The sequence below is a fragment of the Pristis pectinata genome, chromosome 6 (assembly GCF_009764475.1).
Source record: "Pristis pectinata isolate sPriPec2 chromosome 6, sPriPec2.1.pri, whole genome shotgun sequence".
In the NCBI taxonomy this organism is placed as follows: Eukaryota; Metazoa; Chordata; class Chondrichthyes; order Rhinopristiformes; family Pristidae; genus Pristis; species Pristis pectinata.
The window spans coordinates 89,673,693-89,694,429 of record NC_067410.1 but is presented as its reverse complement, the minus strand read 5'-3'; the positions used below and the strand labels follow the sequence as shown (position 1 = coordinate 89,694,429).

General features: G+C 40.2%; 1 protein-coding gene across 2 annotated transcripts in view; it reads right to left on the bottom strand.

Moving 5' to 3' along the window:
- The window catches only part of clcn2c (chloride channel 2c), a 456,139-nt gene that overhangs the window by 33,237 nt on the left and 402,165 nt on the right, over positions 1–20,737 (bottom strand). The window contains exons 19-21 of one of the 2 annotated variants that reach the window (XM_052017637.1): positions 19,948–20,018; positions 16,603–16,656; positions 9,996–10,081 (exon numbers count right to left, since the gene is read on the bottom strand). In XM_052017637.1, the coding sequence (XP_051873597.1) occupies positions 10,037–10,081; positions 16,603–16,656; positions 19,948–20,018 (170 nt within the window). In that variant the 3' untranslated portion in view covers positions 9,996–10,036. Of the gene's footprint in view, positions 1–9,995; positions 10,082–16,602; positions 16,657–19,947; positions 20,019–20,737 lie in introns of those variants that run through there. The other variant, XM_052017638.1, reaches the window with a different exon arrangement.

Here is a 20,737-nt window from a genome sequence, read left to right as displayed (position 1 = left end):
TTCCATTGTACTTTGTACAAGCTATTTACTTTGATTCTGCCCTCTGGATTTGTCTTCTAATAACAGAGAAGTTGACTGAGATCTTCTGGACATAAGGGCAGTACTTGGTCTTCATAAGTCTTCCAGGTTTACCCTTCTGAGAAAGCTGGTCCTAAGGTGAACCAAAGGGTTGAATTCCAGACAGGCCATGAGGGTGACTACCTTTGACATTTGGGTAGCATTTGACTGAGTGTGACATAAAGGAGCCCTGGTAAAAATGAAGTCAAAGAGCATCAGTGGGAAAATATTTGAATCGCTCCAGTCACACCTCTCACAAAGGAAGATGTTTGTCGTTGTTGGAGGTCAATCATCCCAGTCCCAGAACAGCATTGCAGGAGTTCCTCTGGCCACCACCACCCTGGGTCCAACTACCTTCAATTGTTTCAAAAATGACCTTTGTTCTATCACAAGGTCGGAAATTGGGATGTTCTCTGATGATTGCACAATGATCCATACGATTCACAACTCCTCAGCAAATGAAGGGGCATGCAGCATGACCTGCACAACATTCAGATTTGTGCTGACGAATGATGAGCAATATTCACAGCCCAAAAGTGGCAGACAATGACCATCTCCAACAAAAGAGTCCAACCACCTGCCCATGACATTGCCATCGCTAAATTTCCCCCACTATCAACATCCAGGGGATCACAGTTGACCAGAAATTCAACTGAACTGGTCACATAAGCACTTGGTGTCTGAGGCAGGGTACCCTGCAGTGAGTGGCCTGCCACCTGACACCACAAGACACAGGTTAGGAACACAAAGGAATACTCTCCATTTGCCTAAGCGTAAGACAAACAACATTCAAGCAGCTCAACGCCATCCAGGTTCAAGCAACCTTCCAGATTGCTCCCCATTGACCACTAAACAATCATTTTCTCCACCACTGATGCCGAGTCTGCAATGGGTGCCACCTGAAAAATCCAATGGAGTTACTCAGTCAGGCTTCTCCAGTACTACCTCTCAAACTCATGGCATTCACCGTCATAAAGCACAGGACACTGGAAACACTGCCACCTGCAGCTTCCCTCCACGTTGAACAACGTGCTGGCTTGGAAGTATATCACCAGTCTTTCACCATTGCTGGATTTTATTCCTGTAATTTCATACCTGTCAGCATTGAGCGAGTTGGTTCACCAGAATAACTGTAGCAGTTCACGGCAGTGGTTCATCACCACCTTGTCAAGTGCAATTAGGGGCAGGCAGTAAGTGCTGGCATTGAAATTGTCACCCAGATCCCGAGAAACGGATAAATAAGAAGAAGAGCTCACCACTCTCCTCCACTGAACTGAACTTATTCTCACATGGACAATCTTCTTCTATGACTCCACTCTAAAAGAAGTGTTGTTATGGGGACCCAAGGGGCCCAACTAATCTCACCTGTTTGAGAAATATGTGAAACATTCCCTGCTTCAGTTGATATTCAGGCCCTCCTGCTCACCCCTTTTTTAAGTGCATTGAAAAGCGTTTTGTGCAACTTTCCCTGAACTAAAGAAATCAATCATCCAAAATTTCAATTCATCTCTCACTTGCGCACAACCATCTCCTACTCCTTCCATCCCAACTTTGCTATGTGCATCCTAGTGGATAGGCTGGCTCCCAACACTTACTGGAATCCCATGGATCTCACTATTACATTGACTATGCTTCCTCCCATCCTGCTTCTTCTAAGGGCTCAGTTTCACTCCCCGGGTTTCTCTATCTTAGAGTCACAGTGTTATAAAGCACAGAAGCAGGCCCTTCAGCCCAAATTACCCATGCCAACCAAGTTGCCTACCTGAGCTAGTCCCATATCCCTTCTCTTTCCTATCCACATCCTTGTCTAAATGTCTCACAAAACTTGCAATTGTACTCGCCTCCATCTCTCCTCCTGGCAGCTCATTCCACAAAACTATCACCCTCTGTGTGAAAAAGGTGTTCTGCAGATCCCCTTTAAAATGTTCCCTCTCACTTTAAATCTATGTTTTAAACAACCCTATCCTGGGAAAAAGACTGTGACTATTCATCTCATGATTTTACATACCTCTGTAAGGTCATTACTCAGCCTCCTATGCTCTAGAGAAAAAAGCCCCAGTCTATCCAGTCTCTCCTAGTAAATCAAGCCCTCCAGTTCCAGTAACATCCTTGTGAATCTTTCCTTCACCCTTTCCAGCTTAATGACATCTTTCCTATAGCTGGGTGATCAGAACTGCACATAATTCTCCAAGTAAGGTCTCACTAACAAGTCCTGGCCCTGTCAATCCTCTTGCTCATCTCTGCAAAAAACTCAATGAAATTCATGAGATACGATTTCCCATGCACAAAGCTATGTTGACTATCCCAAATCAATCTTTGCCCTTCCAAATGCAGGTAGATCCTGCCTCTCTAAATCCCCTCCAGTGACCTTCCCACCACTGATGTTAGGCTCACCGGCTTGTCCTTGAAGCCCTTCTTGACATTAGCCACCCTCCAATCTTCTAGTTCCTCACCCGGTGCTAACGATGATGCAAGTATCTCTGCCAGGGCCCCAGCAATTACTTGCCTGGCTTCTCACAATATCCTACGATATACTTGGTCAGGCCCTGGGTATTTATTCACCCTTAAGCACCAAGACTGCCAACACCTCCTGTTTTGTAATGTGGATATGTTTCAAGACATCACTATTCTCTTAACTGAATTCTCCAGCTTCCATGACGTCCACAGTAAATACAGATGAGAAACATTAATTTAATACCTCGCCCCTCTCCTGTGGCTCCACATAAAGATGACCATGTTGATCCTTAAGGGGACTTATTCCCTTCCTAGTTACCCTTTCATTGTTTATATTCAATTTTGTTCCAACAATGTCACTTTCCATTTCCAAAATGTTTTCCTTTCACTTCATTCCATTTCCTGCACTTCTGCTGTCACCCTTTCTTCCCATTCCCAGAACTAGGACAAGATTCCCTTGTTCTTGCCTTTTGCCCCACTAGCCTCCAGATTCCATGGATCAACCTCCATCAGTTCTGACAATGATGTCTTGCCACTGCTAAATACAATTTCACTTCCTTCTTTCAACGTTCCAGTGGAACCTTTCCCTTCATGATACCGAGGACCACTCCTCAATTTCCGCCAATGACCCCAGCCCTTTCCATGGCACTTTCCCATGCAACTGGAATTTGAAGCCACACCTGCCCTTTTACCTCATCTCTTCCCTAAACACTCTCTCCAGGTGGAATTGTGATTTGGTCGTGCTTCTTTCGATTTATTACATGACTGTTGCTGCATACAGTGTGATCTCCTCCACACCAAGAAAGCCAAACACACATTGAGTGACTGCTTTGTGAAATGGCTCTGCTCAATGTGGCTGTCAGCTTTTGGTTGACGGTTATTTTAATTTCCTGTCTCATTCCCACTCTGTCCTCAGCCTAGTATTCTTGTCTAATGAATCTCAATGTAAGGTCAAAGAACAGTATTTTGTTATCCAAAGTAGCACATTACAGCTTCGGGACTCACCAATGAGTTCAACAATTTTAGATAATTGCATTTCCAGTTTCTATTTCAGAACACCGTTAACTTCCATTTGTAATTTTAGATAAAGGTTTTGTTCCACCTACCTGCATCTCCTCCAGACTAATCTTCTTTTCCTCTATTTATTCCATCATCGTTCTCTTCCACCTTTATCATCTTTTTTTGTCATGTAATAGCTTCCACCCACTTTTGTTTTCTCAGCTCCTTTCTCGCTTTGTGCCTTAAAACTTGTTTATCTCCATCTCTTCCCAGTTCCGATAAAGGGTGTCAACTTGAAACGTTAACTCAGTTTCTCTCCACAGCTGCTCCCTGACCTGCTGAGTATTTCAAGCATTTTCTACTTCTTGTACAGCCCTTTATCTGTATACCCTGCACAATGAATCATACACTGGCAACAGTTTCCCTCTGCAAGCTTTATAGGCTGGGGTACTGCAGACAGCTGTTGCCCTGACTAGTATATTTTCACTTACTTCTGCCCATTATGTATAGCTTGATAACCTCCCAAGCAAGGATACTCCTCCAACCTTATTCAATGACCTGCTGATTCTCTTTCCCCCATGTACGTTTGCTCTGTGTTACAAGTATGAGCATGTGAGACATATCCTGACTGTGGAATCACCAGAACCTGTGATGCTTTGGATGTTGAACTGCACCACCCTGGAAGCATTCACTGCCAAGCTGATTTCATGCTCTATTGTTTGCTTGATAGATCTATGAGAAGTTGCGTTTTGGCCAAACCCAAAATTTGAAATTCAACTAAATAAGATACAACAAAGCCATACTTCCACAAGGACATAAATTAGTATACCATTGGCACATGAAAAGGAAAGGATGCACCAGTTGGGAAGATCTGGGAATGCCTAACCGAACAGCCCCATAGTGACATCCAAGGTGACTATAATTTGATACATGCTTGCAGGTTTGCTCTTAGTGAAGAAAACAAGGAGCAAGTAAAAGAGGCTAATAAAGGAAGCCCTGGAGATAGTGAGCATAAGATTGGTGTGTTGCCAGCTGTGCTGCAGGCAGGACAGCAATCTGGACCATTTAATAGAAAATAATTCCAATTAAATTTTAAATTAGTCTCAGCTCAAAAATTGCTTAAAACATATTGCCAATGAAATGTTTGTGTTCATGTCTGCATTAAATTTCTGACTTGAATTCTTTCTGACTGGAATCACTAGAGCATCAGCTCAGACCTGGCAAGTTGACTACATGGACTTCACAAGGGGAAGCATAACTGCAGTGTAAGATGCTAAATGCTTACATGAAAACTGAAAAAAAGCTGCAGATGCTGGAAATCCAAAATAAAATCTGTAAATGATGGGAATATTCAGCATGTCGGACAGCATCTGTAGAAAAAGGAACAGTTATTTTTTCAGGTTGAAGCCCTTAATCAAAGCTTGTGTGCCTGGAACCATCATATTTAAACACCATCGTCAAAGATGAGGAAAACATTTAATATTGATAGATACTGATGTGTACGTAGGTTTCTTCATGTTGAGATTAGGCAGAGATAAGCAGCAACTCTCAACTAACACAGCAGTGCCTGGCACATTAATATATCAAGATTGTTCTACATGGTGAACTTGATTTATAAAGTTCTTTACTCAGTGCTACACTTGTGCACGTTACATATAGAGTCATACAGCACAGAAACAGGCCCTTTGGCCCACCTTGTCCATGCCGACCAAGTTGTCTACCTGAGCTAGTCCCATTTGCCTGTGCTTGGCCCCCGTCCCTCTTAACCTTTCCTATCCACACACCTGTCTAAATGTCTTTTAAACATTGTAAATGTACCCACCTCTACAGCTTCCTCTGGTAGCTCATTCCATATACCCACGACCATCTCTATGAAAGTGTTGCCCTTCAGGTCTCTTTTAAATCTTTCCCCTCTCACAAACTTAGGCCCTCTAGTTTAGACCCCCCTACCCTGGGAAAAAGGCCGTGACCATTCACCTGACCTATGCCCCTCATGATTTTGTATGGCTCTGAAATGTCACCCCTCAGCCTTCTACACTCCAGGGAAAAAAGCCCCAGCCCATCCAGTCTCCCCTTATAGCTCAAGCCCTGCAGTCCCAGTGACACTCTTGTGAATCTTTTCTGCACTCTTTCCAGCTTAATAACATCCTTTCTCGAGCTGGGCGACTAGCACTTCACACAATACATTAGATTTAATATAATTCCAAGAGATTCGGCTATTTATTGTGTTTTATTTCTTTGTAATTCCATCTTGCCTGAAAGAGCAGTTACATGTCATGTTAGAGATAACGTACGCCTTTCCTTTGCCCTGCTGAATGGGTGCAACGTGAGCATTAATCCATACCCCTTAATCTATCTGAATGGCATTAACCCTGTGTTTTTCTGCACCAAACTCAGCAACGAATTGATAAATTATATACAATGAAATGTCAGATGAATTTACACACAAATCGTGTGAAGTTCAAATGAAGGGCAGGGTGCAATCATAAACACCTTCCACTCCACCTTCAGCTGTCATTAGCTATTTTAGGGTTTAATGAGATGGGCTGGTATTGAAAAGAAAGAGATTACTTTTAAGCATTCTTGGATAGAATTACATTGTTTCGGCAGCCATTTCTAAATGCTAGCAGCTTGACATTGTCAGAGATGCTAGCCAGGTTCAGTACCGTGCCACTTCTCCCCTACTTTTAGGATGTCCTATTTGTCTTCCTTTCTTTTTCAATCTTTTTATTAATTTGCAAATTAATACAGATTAATACATATAACATCGGTAATTATACACATAATACAAAGAGATCGGGAGGACAATCATGATATATAGTCATAAAGAATAAAAATTATATTATAGGCCTCACAGTTTCTTGGTAAACAAATATATTACAAAAAAAAATCAAAATGAGAAAGAAAAAGATTTATTATATAAAAAAACCCCAAATCGAAAAAAAAATTATAAGTAATAAAACAAAACAAACTAAAAAAAATTTCAAAAGAAAAGAAAAGGACTGATGTTTCTCGATGAACAAAGAGCATTATTATGTTGTCAACTAAGCTCCTCTAAATTCAAAGATTATTGAAAAGGGATCTATATCATATGAAAGTATTGAATAAATGGACTCCAAACTTCCTTAAATTTAAGTGAAGAATCAACAGTGCCACTCCTAATTTTTCTGAAGTTTAAACATGATATAGTTTGAGAAAACCATTGAAAGGTGGTGGGAGGTATTGGATCCTTCCATTGAAACAAAATGGATCGCTTGGACATTAATGTAACAAAGGCAATCATACGACAAGCAGCAGCAGATAAGTGGCCAGATTCCATCATTGGTAACCCAAAAATTGCAGCGATTGGGTGAGGTTGTAAATCAATATTCAATACAGTTGAAATAATGTTAAAAATATCCTTCCAATATCTTTCCAAAAGAGGACAGGACCAAAACATGTGTGTCAGGGAAGCCACCTCCGAATTACATCTATCACATATAGGATTTATATGGTGATAAAAACGGGCTAACTTGTCCTTCGACATATGGGTCCTGTGAACCACCTTAAGTTGTATCAAAGAGTGTCTGGCACACATTGAAGATGTATTAACTAATTGAAGAATTTTCTTCCATGTCCCTTTGGGTAAAAGTATCTGGAGTTCTCTTTCCCATTCATTCTTAATTTTATTAAGTGTCTCTGGATGTATTTTCATAATTAGATCATAAATTATTGCTATCAAGCCCTTCTGATAGGGATTAAAGCCTAAAATTTTTTCCGTAATTTCAATTTTATATGGAGTCAGAAAAGGTGGCATAGTAACTTTTAAAAAATTTCTAATCTGTAAGTATCGATAAAAGTGTGATTTAGGCAAATTGTATTTATTAGACAACTGTTCAAAAGATAAAAAACAGTTATCAATGAATAGATCACGAAAACATGTTATTCCCTTCATTTTCCATAAAGAAAAAGCTAAGTCAATTCTGGATGGTTGAAAGAAAAAAATAGATTGAATGGGGCTTGGTAAGTTAAATTTATTCAATCCAAAGAATTTATGGAATTGAAACCATATTCGTATTGTATGTTTAACTATTGGGTTAGTCATATGTTTACTTAATTTAGTAAGTGCAAAAGGGAGTGAGGCTCCTAAAATAGAAACTAATGCAAATCCTTGCACTGATTCATACTCAAGGTATACCCATTTGGGACATTGAATTACATCTAAATCTCGTACCCAAAAAATTAAATATCTGATATTAATTGCCCAGTAATATAATCTAAGGTTAGGCAAAGCCATGCCACCATCCTTTTTTAATTTTTGTAAATATTTCTTGGGTTTTTATTCTGCCATATATATGAAAGAATCTTAGAATCAATAGTGTCAGAAAAAAGATTTCGGGATCAAAGTTGGAATCGCCTGAAATAGATATAGCAATTTTGGTATAATATTCATCTTAACCACATTATACGTATATAACCGTATAATGAAATACGTATATTGGCTGATGAGATTAAAGAAATCGATAAAAAATATTCTGATGCTCCTAATTTGGAGCTTTATAAGAAGAGAACGGAACTTCAATTACAACATAAGTTTACTATTAACATCTCCAATCGAAAATCAATTACTTAAAACCAGAAGTCAGTTTTATATACATGGTGACAAATCTGGTAGATTGCTTGCCAATCAATTGAAAGCTGCTTCAACTAAACGTCAGATTATTATAATTTGTAAACCATATGGTAACTATACGGTGGACCATGAACAAATCAATAAATCTTTTCAAGAATTTTATACTTCTTTATACCAATTAGAATTCCCTGAGGATTCTACATTAATGCATGAATTTTTAAGGGACCTGAAGACTCCAAAATTATCATGTAATGAACATTCAATATTAGATGCACCCATTTTGGAGGAAGAAATAAAGAAGGCAATTTTTTCAATGAATTCAGGTAAAACACCCGGTCCTGATGGGTATACAGTCGAATTTTTAAAATCTTTTTCTGATCTTCTTTCTCCCTATTTAGGAAAAATTTTTAAAGATGCCCTATCAGTGGGTAAACTACCACAATCCTTTTATGACGCTACTATCTCTTTAATTCTTAAAAAGAATAAAGATCCCACTGAATGTGCATCTTATAGACCTATTTCTTTATTAAATGTGGATTCCAAAATATTGGCTTCTAGATTGGAAAAGGTTATTCCACAAATTATCTCTGATGACCAGACAGGATTTATCCAGAATTGTTATTTGCATTTTAACATTAGGAGGTTAATGAATATCATATATACCCCCTCATCTAGAATTCCAGAATGTGTTATTTCATTAGATGCTGAAAAGACATTTGATAGAGTTGAATGGGAATATTTATTTCATACACTTGAGAAATTTAATTTTAGTCCCAATTTTATATCTGCGATCAAATTGATTTATCATACACCTATGGCTTCAATACTTACTAATAATCAGAGATCCCCTCTGTTCAGGCTTTTTCGAGGCACTAGACAGGGTTGCCCTCTAAGTCCTCCATTATTTGATATTGCTTTGGAACCCTTGGCAATTGCCCTTCGGGATTCTTTTAATATATTTGGTATCACTCGTGGACAGGGGATTCATAAGGTATCTCTATGACTTGTTACTTTATATTTCTAACCCAGAGGAATCCATCCCTGCAGTATTATCACTGCTTGCTCAGTTTAGTGCTTTTTCTGGTTATAGATTAAATCTTAATAAGAGTGAACTCTTTCCATTAAATATGCAAACCCCAATTTATAGGCAATTACCATTTAGATTAGTAACAGACCATTTTACGTATTTGGGTGTTAAAATTACCAAGAAGCATAAGGACCTGTTTAAAGTTAACTTGTTACCTTTAATAGATCACGTTAAACAATTATTTACGAAATGGTCCCCATTATTCCTATCATTGATAGGCTGGATCTGTCCTATTTGAAGCTTCTTATTGTGATAGCCTATGGTGATGGACATGGCAGCCACACTTGAATAAAAGTAGAAGAAATGCAAGGAGGTTGCCGTCCAGGCCACTTACTAGTAAAGGCCCAGTTTGTTTCTAAAGAAAGTAGACCACATCACCTTCAACTGGCTCAACTTTTACTTGTACGAGGCGTCTGAATATATTCCACCGCTTTAAGTGATGGAACACAAAATAAGCCATTGCTATTTAAGTGTGCAGCAAGAAACATCAGAGTATTTAGCTGGTGCTCAACTAAATGATTAACAGGGTTTAACTTATTTGAGTGAGAGCTGATTTCACAGCATTACTCAGCAAAGCTTTGAGGATAAATTGGCTCTATTATTAATAAAATAATACACTGAACCACACATGAGAAAAGTTAAGTAGACATTATGAGCTCTAATTTAGTTCAATACATGAAATCACATCCTGTCAGATGCAGGCATCATGTATTGGATCTACTTGCATCTTGATCCACTTCTGGGGCATTTCACCAGACTTCCACTGGAATTATTGTGGGCGTGCACCTGAAGGTCAGTTTTTGGTCTCTCAGGATGCTAAGCTCAGTTCAAGACTGCAACATCACAGTGACTAAAGTCACAACTTTAAGCTTCTGGTGGAAATATAAAGCAGAAGATATTAGATCACCCATCTGTCATGAATTCCAACCTTGTTTATACACATTTCTTCTTTTCATTGATTGCAATGGAAAGGATATGTGGAAGTGGCCTAGGAGGTCTGCCATATGTTTTGTTTCACCCTTGATTGATATTATATTTTTCAGGTACAGAAAGAGTCAACTACAATTACAGCTGGCAACAATAACAACTTATATCTAAATAATTCAATACAGATTTAGCATAATTCAATACAGATTTAGCTACTTCCCCTTGGAAGCACCTTGCCAAAGGGTATTCATGCTAGCTGTCAGCTTAAGTCTACTGTGTCTCACTTCTGATTATCCTGCCTTAGAACTGATGCCAGGGAGAAATAGCAGCCTTTTTAGTGATGTAGTGAAACCCCAAATCATTTTGGGTGCTGAACATCCCTAGTGTTCAAACATGATTCTGGAGCCATTTCTTTAAGCTGGTCTTTTAAATACCTATGCTGCAAGGCTATTCCTGTCAAACAGATGGACTAAAACCACTATTACTTAAGAACCATAGAACCATACAGCACAAAACAGGCCCTTTGGCCCACCATGTTGTGCCGTCCATCAAACCAACCTCACACTATCTAAACCTTTCCTCCCACTTATCCCTCTATCTCACATTCCTCCATGTGCCTATCCAACAAACTCTTGAACCTGTCCAATGTATCTGCCTCCACCACCACCCCAGACAGTGCATTCCATGCACCAACCACTCTCTGGGTGAAAATCCTCCCCCTGACATCTCCCCTGAACTTCCCACCCATAACCTTAAAGCCATGACCTCTCATCTTGAGCATTGGTGCCCTGGGAAGGAGGCGCTGGCTGTCTACCCTATCTATTCCTCTCAATATTTTATATACCTCTATCATGTCTCCTCTCATCCTCCTCCTTTCCAGTGAATAAAGCCCTAGCACCTTAAGCCTCTCCTCATATTCCATACGCTCTAATCCAGGCAGCATCCTGGTAAATCTCCTCTGCACCCTCTCCAACGCCTCCACATCCTTCCTATAATGCGGCGACCAAAACTGAACACAGTACTCTAAGTGTGGTCTAACTAGAGTTTTGTAAAGCTGCATCATCACTTCACGGCTCTTAAACTCAATCCCACGACTTATGAAAGCCAACATCCCATAGGCCTTCTTAACTGCTCTATCCACCTGTGAGGCAACTTTCAGTGAACTGTGAATATGAACCCCCAGATCCCTCTGCTCCTCTACACTGCCGAGTACCTTGCCGTTTACCTTGTACTCTGCCCTGGAGTTTGTCCTTCCAAAGTGTACCACCTCACACTTCTCTGGATTGAACTCCATCTGCCACTTGTCAGCCCAGCTCTGCATCCTATCAATATCCCTCTGTAAGTTCCGACAGCCCTCCACACTATCCACAACACCGCCGATCTTAGTGTCATCTGCAAACTTACTAACCCAGCCTTCCACCCCCTCATCTAAGTCATCTATAAATATCACAAAAAGTAGGGGTCCCAGAACCGATCCCTGCGGGACACCACTAGTCACTGCTCTCCAATCCGAGGGCACTCCTTCCACCACAACCCTCTGCTTTCTACAGGCAAGCCAATTCCTAATCCACACAGCCAAGCTTCCCTGGATCCTTTGGCCTCTGACCTTCTGAAGAAGCCTACCATGAGGAACCTTATCAAACGCTTTACTAAAATCCATACAGACCACATCCACCGCACTACCCTCATCAATCTTCCTCGTCACCTCCTCAAAGAACTCTATCAGGTTTGTGAGGCAAGATCTTCCCTTCACAAAGCCATGCTGGCTGTCCCTAATCAGTCCATGATTCTCCAGGTGTTCATAGATCCTACCCCTTAGAACCCTTTCTAACAGCTTACCCACCACAGACGTAAGGCTCACCGGTCTGTAATTCCCTGGACTATCCCTACTACCTTTTTTGAACAAGGGGACAACATTCGCCACCCTCCAATCCTCTGGCACCATCCCCGTGGACAACGAGGACTCAAAGATCCTTACCAGCGGTTCAACAATCTCCTCCCTCGCCTCTCGAAGCAGCCTGGGGAAAACCCTGTCAGGCCCCAGATATTTATCTGTCTTGATATTATTTAACAACTTCAACACATCCTCTCTCTTGATATCTACAACCTCGAGAACATTACCCTTACCAGCACTCCCTTCCACGTCATCAAGACCCCTCTCCTCAGTGAATACTGAAGAGGAGTATTCATTGAGAACTTCTCTCACTTCCACCGCCTCCAGGCACATTCTCCCACCTTTGTCTTTAATCGGACCTACCTTTACCCTAGCCATCCTCCTACCCTTCACATAGGTGAAAAAGGCCTTGGGATTTTCCTTAACCTTACTAGCCAATGCCTTTTCATGTCCCCTTCTAGCTCTCCTCAGCCCTTTCTTAAGTTCCTTCCTCGCTACTCTATATTCCTCACGGGCCCTGTCTGAACCTTGCTGCTTATACCATATGTATGCTACCTTCTTCTCCCTAACTAGTCGTTCCACCTCTCTCGTCACCCACGGTTCCTTCACCCTGCCATTCCTTCTCTGCCTCACCGGGACATATTTATCCTAACATCCTGCATAAGATCCCTGAACATCGACCACATCTCCATGGTACATTTCCCTTCAAAAAGGACATCCCACTTTACACTCCCACGTTCTCTCCTTATAGCCTCATAGTTCGCCCTTCCCCAATTAAATATCTTCTTGTCCTCTCTGCACTTGTCCCTGTCCATGACAATGCTGAAGGTTATGGAGCAATGGTCACTGTCCCCCAAATGCTCACCCACCAATAGATCCTTCACCTGTCCCGGTTCATTTCCTAAAACTAGATCTAGCATGGCATTCCCTCTAGTCGGCCTGTCAACATACTGCCTCAAGAATCCCTCCTGGACATATTTGACAAATTCCGTCCCATCTAAACCTTTGGCACTAAGCAGGTTCCAGTCTATATTTGGGAAGTTGAAGTCTCCCATTATAACAACCCTGTTATTTTTGCTTCTCTCCAAACACTGCCTGCCAATCTGCTCCTCTATATCTCTACCGCTACCGGGGGCCTATAGAATACTCCTAGTAGAGTAACTGCTCCTTTCTTGCAGAAACTATTTGAACGTAACTAAGGAAGCCAACCTTATCCAAAATAGCAAAAGGTATAACATGTAGTTATCAATTCCAGAGATTTATGTGTATATTCTTTTCCAAAACTGATGCCATTGCCAGATTAATTCTGGTACAGTTTTACAGTTCAAAGCATGTTGTTGCTTTTATGCTCTTCTGCAACTGGGAAACAATAGTATGTGATCCAAATAAACCAAGAAAGTCAATAACACCTTCCCCATTTTTCAAGTATATCTTTAGGCTTTTTCTTTCATTCTAGAAATAAATTTTGATGTCTGGGGGCAATGCCTGGAGCTGGTATGCTCTAATCTGCTGCAGAATCAGTTAATTCCTGTTTATTCTGATTAGGCTGCCTTTGGGGCTGAAGGCAGAGAGAGACAGAAAAACTAGGAGAAGGGATAAGAGAAGGAGGAGGTGGAGAAGAGCAGGTTCAGCAGAAACATTAACCACCAGCACCAGGGCAGCCAGAGCACTAAGAATAGTTCTTCTAAGGACCTTTCACCCAAGCTATCCTTCCCATACCTTGATAGTCCCACAGTTTTCATCACCAGCATTCGGCTACCTGCCTTCCATTGCACCTCACAGGTCTTGCCCTCAATTGATTAAAAAAGGAACACCAATCTCAAATGTAAATTTCATAAAATTTAATTCAACAATCTGGTTCACATTAGAATGACAGTTAACTGGAAAAAATTAAGCAGCAGCTTTATTCAAGTCTACACTGCTTCAATATGTGCTTGATTATTACCCGGGTTCTCCCAGTAGTAGGAGAGAACCTCAGAGCCTAACCCACTATTTTTCTTGTCATTAGTTTTGCTTTCCTATCTCAGCCACACTAAACAGCTTCTTTAAAAGGTGCTGTCAGCCTTCAAATGTAATCAGATGTGTCCATTTTCTATGCCTAGCCCTCCATCCAATCTCACTCAACTTCACCCCCAACAAGGTGCAGACAATAACCAGATGTTATTGCTTGTTTGCAAGAGGAAACAAAATCCAGATGACAAGTGGAACACAGATTTTAATGATCACCCAGCAGTGACGAGTGCTATCAGGGCTCACTATGAAACCAGACAGCAATGCAGGAGAACCTTGCCTGTCAGTGATGGCTCTATCTTTGCAACAATTGTTGTTCTTTCACAAATAATCATCTAACATCCTTTTCCTTTGACTTTATTAACTACAGTCTGTCCAGTGTTCTAGTAGATAGTTCACCGTTTACACTCTTTCAAAATTTTTATACTTTTATTTGACCCCTACTTAAGGTGCTGTATCCCAGATTTTCCTTCTGGCTGAACGAGGGACTCTGTCCTCCTGGTGCCAGTCTTCCCGTAGGAAGCCACACTTAATAGCTTAAACTCTGCAGCAATGTATTCAAGCCACTGCACTGTAATCTTCTGTCGAGGAGTATGTGATCACAGAATCACTATGGATATATAATTTCTCCATTTCTGATATCATCTCATCAATGATATGTTATCAGAAATATATCATATTTCTGATCTCACCAAAACCCTTTTCATATGAGTAAGTAGTTTCTAATAGCATTACAGCCATCATTCAATATAGATTCAACACTACCTTTCATGTTATTCACTAATGTCTTTCTCAACCCCCATCACTCTTCAGTTATTTAATCTCTCCTGTCCTTTACCATATCAGAGGCCTTCCCTTCTATTCCCTCCTCCATCCCCAACTTTTCTTTGCATTTTAAAACTTGCTTTTGCTCCAACTTGTCAGTGCCAATGAAAAGTAGTTGACCTGAAATGTAAATTGTAGTTCTAGTATTTTCTGTTTTATTTCCATCTTCTTGATATTCATCAGCCCCATACACGAAGCCACAGACCAGACAAGGGCTAGTGCCCAGAAACATAACCACAATGACACCAAACCATTGCAGCTGAGATCAAAACTCAACTCTGATAATACAGTCAAACTCTGCCAACTGTTAGTAGTTAACTACTTGGAGCATTGTGCAGCATTGAAGTAGTTCACAGTAAGTGGTGAAATGCAGCAAGATAAAATGGACAAATCTCATTGCCATGAAATACACTCAGTGGTCTATCAAAGAATGGCAGCATCAACAAACCAGACAATTCTGTTCCCATGCCACATGGCAAAGCATGGTGGTTGGAGATGGTGGCTGGAAAGCAATACAACAAGAAAGAGCACCAACAGTTCGTCAATATGCAGAATACGTGAATTCTGAATGATTTCTTTCATCAAAGCCAAATGGAATCAAAACAGGTTAGTAACTATGTAAATATATGATTTAGAAATAAAAAAATCAAGTACAAATCAGCTATTGTCAAAACTGGTCATCCTTTGAATTGAATGGATTTGTTCAACATTGATTGGTTGTTTGCTCATTTGAGGTGGAAGCATCAGCATTTCAAAGGTGGCTCTACTGATGACAGCAGTTATCTCAGTGCTGATGCTGCCACAGCCTGAGTTCAGCCAAAAGATAATTATTTTTGATAGTCTTACAGGGCTGAACAGCATCGCTCCTCTTGACAAAATATTGTTGCAGTACTATAGCAAGTACCTCTTTCAGAATGGAAATGATTTTCATGTAAGTATTTATTGAAAAGGCTATCCTATGAGCTCTAAAGAGAATTCTTTTACAGTAGACACAAATATTCCATTCAATTAGGACCCCTCAGATGGGCTGGCTAACCTGGTTGATGGTTGTTGCAATGCATAACATACCATTATCACTGGGCTGATGTGGATTAGCAGCCTGATGACCAATTTCAAAGATACAGTGATAATCTATAACCACTGTAACAGTTGGAGATCGTGGTTAATCGACACTCTCAGGCACTGTGTTTTGCAGCATTCATAGTTTTCTTTGTTAGATTTCGGAAAGTATGACATTTTCCTCTAACAAGTACTAGATTTTATGCAAAAAAGTTTATTTTAAGAAGGGTAACTATAGTTCATTTAAGTTTCCCAAAATTAAGCACATTTGCATTGAACTTCATGGAAATAGTTTAAACATTCTGAGGACATTCAATGTTCAGGCAGACTTTTAGTAAACACATCAGTCATCTTCATTGAAAGTATATGAATACATTATACTTTTTTTTGAAGAATTACAGTCACAAATTATAACAAGTTCTGCAGGTGAAACAAATTCTCCATTGTATAGCATTAACTCTATAAAGCCTCTAGTCCCATCAGATGATAATGTCCCAATATTTCTGCTCAATAGCACAGCTGTGTCTAGTTATCTCCCTTTTGAGCTCATAGGATAAAATTTAAATGAATTTGCATGATGCTCTGAGCAAAATAAAAGAAATCTGTATTAATTTTGATTGGACAATGCGGTTACATATTGATGAAAATGGTCTGACCGCATGTCATTTCCTCACTTACCACTATAGATATTCGTACACGTTTCGACTTTCTGTGCTCTGACATTGCCTGATTCTTTGATAGAAAGAGGATAATGCAGGTTATACATCTCTTGTAGCACCATCAAGGGTGAAGCCTTGCATCTGCCTTAAAATTAGCTGCAATATTTTCAGTCAAAAGATGATTTCCTGTAACAGTTAAATTTCTCTTTGTCCTCCACCTACCAATCATAATTTTAAATATTATTTCATAATAATGATCTTCTACTGTGCCCAAAAAAGCAGTAGTACTTAGTGGTGATGCAGTTGCTGACGATTCACGTCACTGGAGGTTATATCACACTGTGACAGGGTGTCACAATAGGATCTGTTAGCTGTTCAGCTACAATTTATGAAAGATGACAGATATGGTACAAATATAGCAGCACAGGAGATTTATTACATAATAAAAGCACGGCACACTGTATGAGGAGGAGTGAACGGAGCTTTTCACTTGTCACTCACCAACTGCCTTCATGCAATGGAAAGCAGCATAATTTTATCAAGACATTAATTCACAGTATTTTCAAGTTTGCTTACCATATTCCTTCATGTTAAAGGAAGACTTTAGAGCAACATCATTCAATGTGAAAGTCACACTTTATTCACTAGAAACATATTAATCTGTGATTTCAGCATCTCAACCTCTCAACAGCAGCCTTCTTGTTCCTCAAATCCCATCAATTTTACCACTTTATTTGTGAAAAAACAATGTTATTCATCCATAGTGCATCGAAAAGCTTGTTACTGGAGTAAAAGCTGGGCTGTGTTGACCCAAACTACCTCGTACACCAATTTTTTTCTTCATTCTGAAGAGTTACCTTTAGATTTTCAAAACTGATTGGAATATAGAATTCATAGTTTCATATGGAAAAAAAACATGTTTGGATGACTATCTTCCTTATGTTTTATGTTTCAACAGTTCTCATTAAGATGAGGTAAGAACCACTCTTAGTGTTATAGTTATGGAGTTATATAGCACAGAAACAGGCACTTTGACCCAACTTGTCCTTATCAACCAAATTGCCTAGCTGAGCTAGTCCCATATCCCTCTAAACCTTTCCTATGCACCTGTCTAAATGTCTTTTAAATGTTGTAATTGTACCTGCCTCTCCCACTTTCTCTGGCAGCTCATTCCATATACCCACCTCCCTCTGGGTGAAGAAGTTGAGCCTCAGTTCCCCTTTAAATCTTTCCCTGTAACCTTAAACCTTTGTCCTCTAGTTTTGGACTCCTTTTCTCTGGGGAAAAAGACTGTGACCATTCACCCTATGATTTTATATACATCTATAAGGTCATCCCTCAGCTTCCTACACTCTAGGGGAAAAAAAGCCCTAGCCTATCAAGTCTCTCCTTATAACTCAAGCCCTCCAGTCCTAGTAACGTCCTTGTAAATCTTCTCTGCACCCTTTCCAACAATAACATCCTTACTATCGCTAGGTGAGCAGAACTGCACACAACACTCCAAGTACAATCACACCAACATCTTGTACAGCTGCAACATGATGTCCCAGCTCTTGTACCTAATGCCCTTACCAATGAAGGCAAGCATGCCAAACCCTTCTTCACCACCCTGTCTGTGTGTGTCGGCACAAGGTAGGTGCCATTTTAAAGTTCATTAATTACTGATTGTCCTCATGCACTCCTCTTGGTGCTGGTGTCCTCAGGCTCCTGATAATACCTGCAACAAGGCCCTAGCTAATCCTCTCCCCAGATTGGTTCACTCCTTCCAGTAATCAGCCTGACCATCTTCATTCATCTCCCCAATGGCACCAACCCCACTCAGATCATCTCCACACTAAAGCCCTTCTACTCATCTTCTCAATTACCCCCCATCTTCTCTCGACTCCATCTGATCACTTCTCCAAACTGCTGACTCCTAATCTGAATGCTTCCCCTGACTGAAATGCTTCTCATCATCCTTCTGAATAACTCTTGCTACTCAAACATCCACCCCACAACCCCCAAACAACTCCACATTTGAAACTCTCCCCTCCATCTTCACACCAGGATCCACTCCCACATTATGCAATTCACTCTTCTTTTACCTTTGCACCTCCTCCACCACCCAAGATCGTCTTACCCCAACTCACTCTTTGCACGACGCACAACGGCAGGAAATCGTGAAGTTCCATTATTTGAGGCTAATACTACTGCACACAACACCTTGGAACTGTGGCTGGGAGCACATCTGAGCCTGAGGCCTCACACAAAATTAGGGTGGGTTGTCTGCAGAGCACCGTGTGAGGCACCTTTTCGTAGAATCATACAGTATGGAAACAGGCAGTCGGTCCAACTCATCTACACTGACCAGTGGGCACCCTTCCGTATTAATCCTATCACCCAGCACTTGGTCCATGGCCCTCCATGCCTAAGCAATTCATGGGCACCTGGAGAATCTCCTCTGTACCTTCTCCTATGTTATTGCTTCCTTCCTATACCTTGGGGACCAGAAATGCATGCAGTACTCCAGGTGAGGTCTGATCAAAGTTATATAAAGTTGGAGCATAACGTCCCTACTTCTGTATTCAATGCCTAACTAACAAAGGCCAGTGTCCCATATACCTTTCTAACCACATTATCTATCTGCGTTGCCACCTAAAAGGATCTATAGACATATACTTCATAGGTGCATTACAATTTCTGGCCAGTATCTTTTACATGAATGTTTTACTGTGACTACAAACTTAATAATTGACTTTGAAGAATTTGGAGATGTTAAAATGCTAAGAGGTTCAAGGTTGCAATATTACATCAGTAAACATCCACAATTCCATTGAGAATTCCAGTGTGCCAAAGTGAAACAAGTTTGCAGTAAATTATGGGTTGGCAGTAAAGCTGTCAGTTAATATCACTTATCCTATGAATTGAATAAGATATAAAAGCATTTTTCTGTAGATTTGCTGAGAATCAGTCATGCGCAATCATTTTCTTTGAACTGGTATAAGTTACAACAAAAATATATTAAAATATGTAGTGATTATTCATTTTATCACTTGAAAAGGTTTCATCATGAAATGGCAAAGTGACAGCAAAGGTCTATTGTATGTATTATAATCTTGTTAAATGAGGAGGAAAGCACAAGAAAATTTGGAGCAGAGCTTACAACATGAGGGGAGCCACAAGACTTTGGCCAAAGCTCATGTTATAATGGAAATCATTTTCACCAATGGTGCGAAGAACACAGCCTTTTCAAAGACTCACAGATGAAGTCTGCTCCTGACAGCTAGAGATGTACTTCCCAACACTTCATACATGAGGGTAAATGTGCTTTGAACTATGATTGCAAAATTAGTAGGATCGAACAGATGACGAGGGGGCCACATACCTCTCCTGGTTCATCCACTGAGTTTACACAAAACAGACTTTTCAGTGCAATTCCTGTCTGATCCAGGGCACCTAAAGAAAAGAAATTCATGTTAAAAATTCCACTGAACTCATCTCAGTATCCACATTCTTTAAAATTAAGTTTTCAAGAACAGGGTGGATGAATCAATCACTCTATTTTAACTGCCCATCCTTTTCCAGTGGACAGTAGTTGTGATTAAAATCACTCCTTGCGTGCTTAGCAGTGGATCAAAGCAGAAGTTGTTCGCACTGATACAGAATGCAATACAACTATACACCACAGGTGTCACAAACTAACAATTATTGTACTAAAGCTTATCTTAAAAAGAGGCAGAAATCTTGTTGAGTCTTTCTTTTATAGTTAAAACAATACAATGACCTCCACACAGAAGACATTGCTGAAGACAACATTCATTGATGCACATAGCTTTAGTTTACAATCAGGATCAACGTCAATGAAACACACTCTGAGGAGAATTAAAGCAGAAAGTGAGATTTAAAACAATCTTTAAAGGTAACTATCTGGGGAATCCACAATGCTTGATGCTGACCAGAGGCAAATTAAGCAGAATGATCGGCAACTAAACGACTAAAAGTGTGGATCAGTATTCTCGGCAGCAGCCTTCTACTTGAACAGACACTTAATTTTCCCTTTACAAGATGTACCCCAGGGCAAAAGAGTAAACCCTACATGTACTGTGACTAAAATTTACATTCTTTCCAATAAATTTACAAGTACAAAGCCATTTAGTTCTTTCCAAAATAATGAT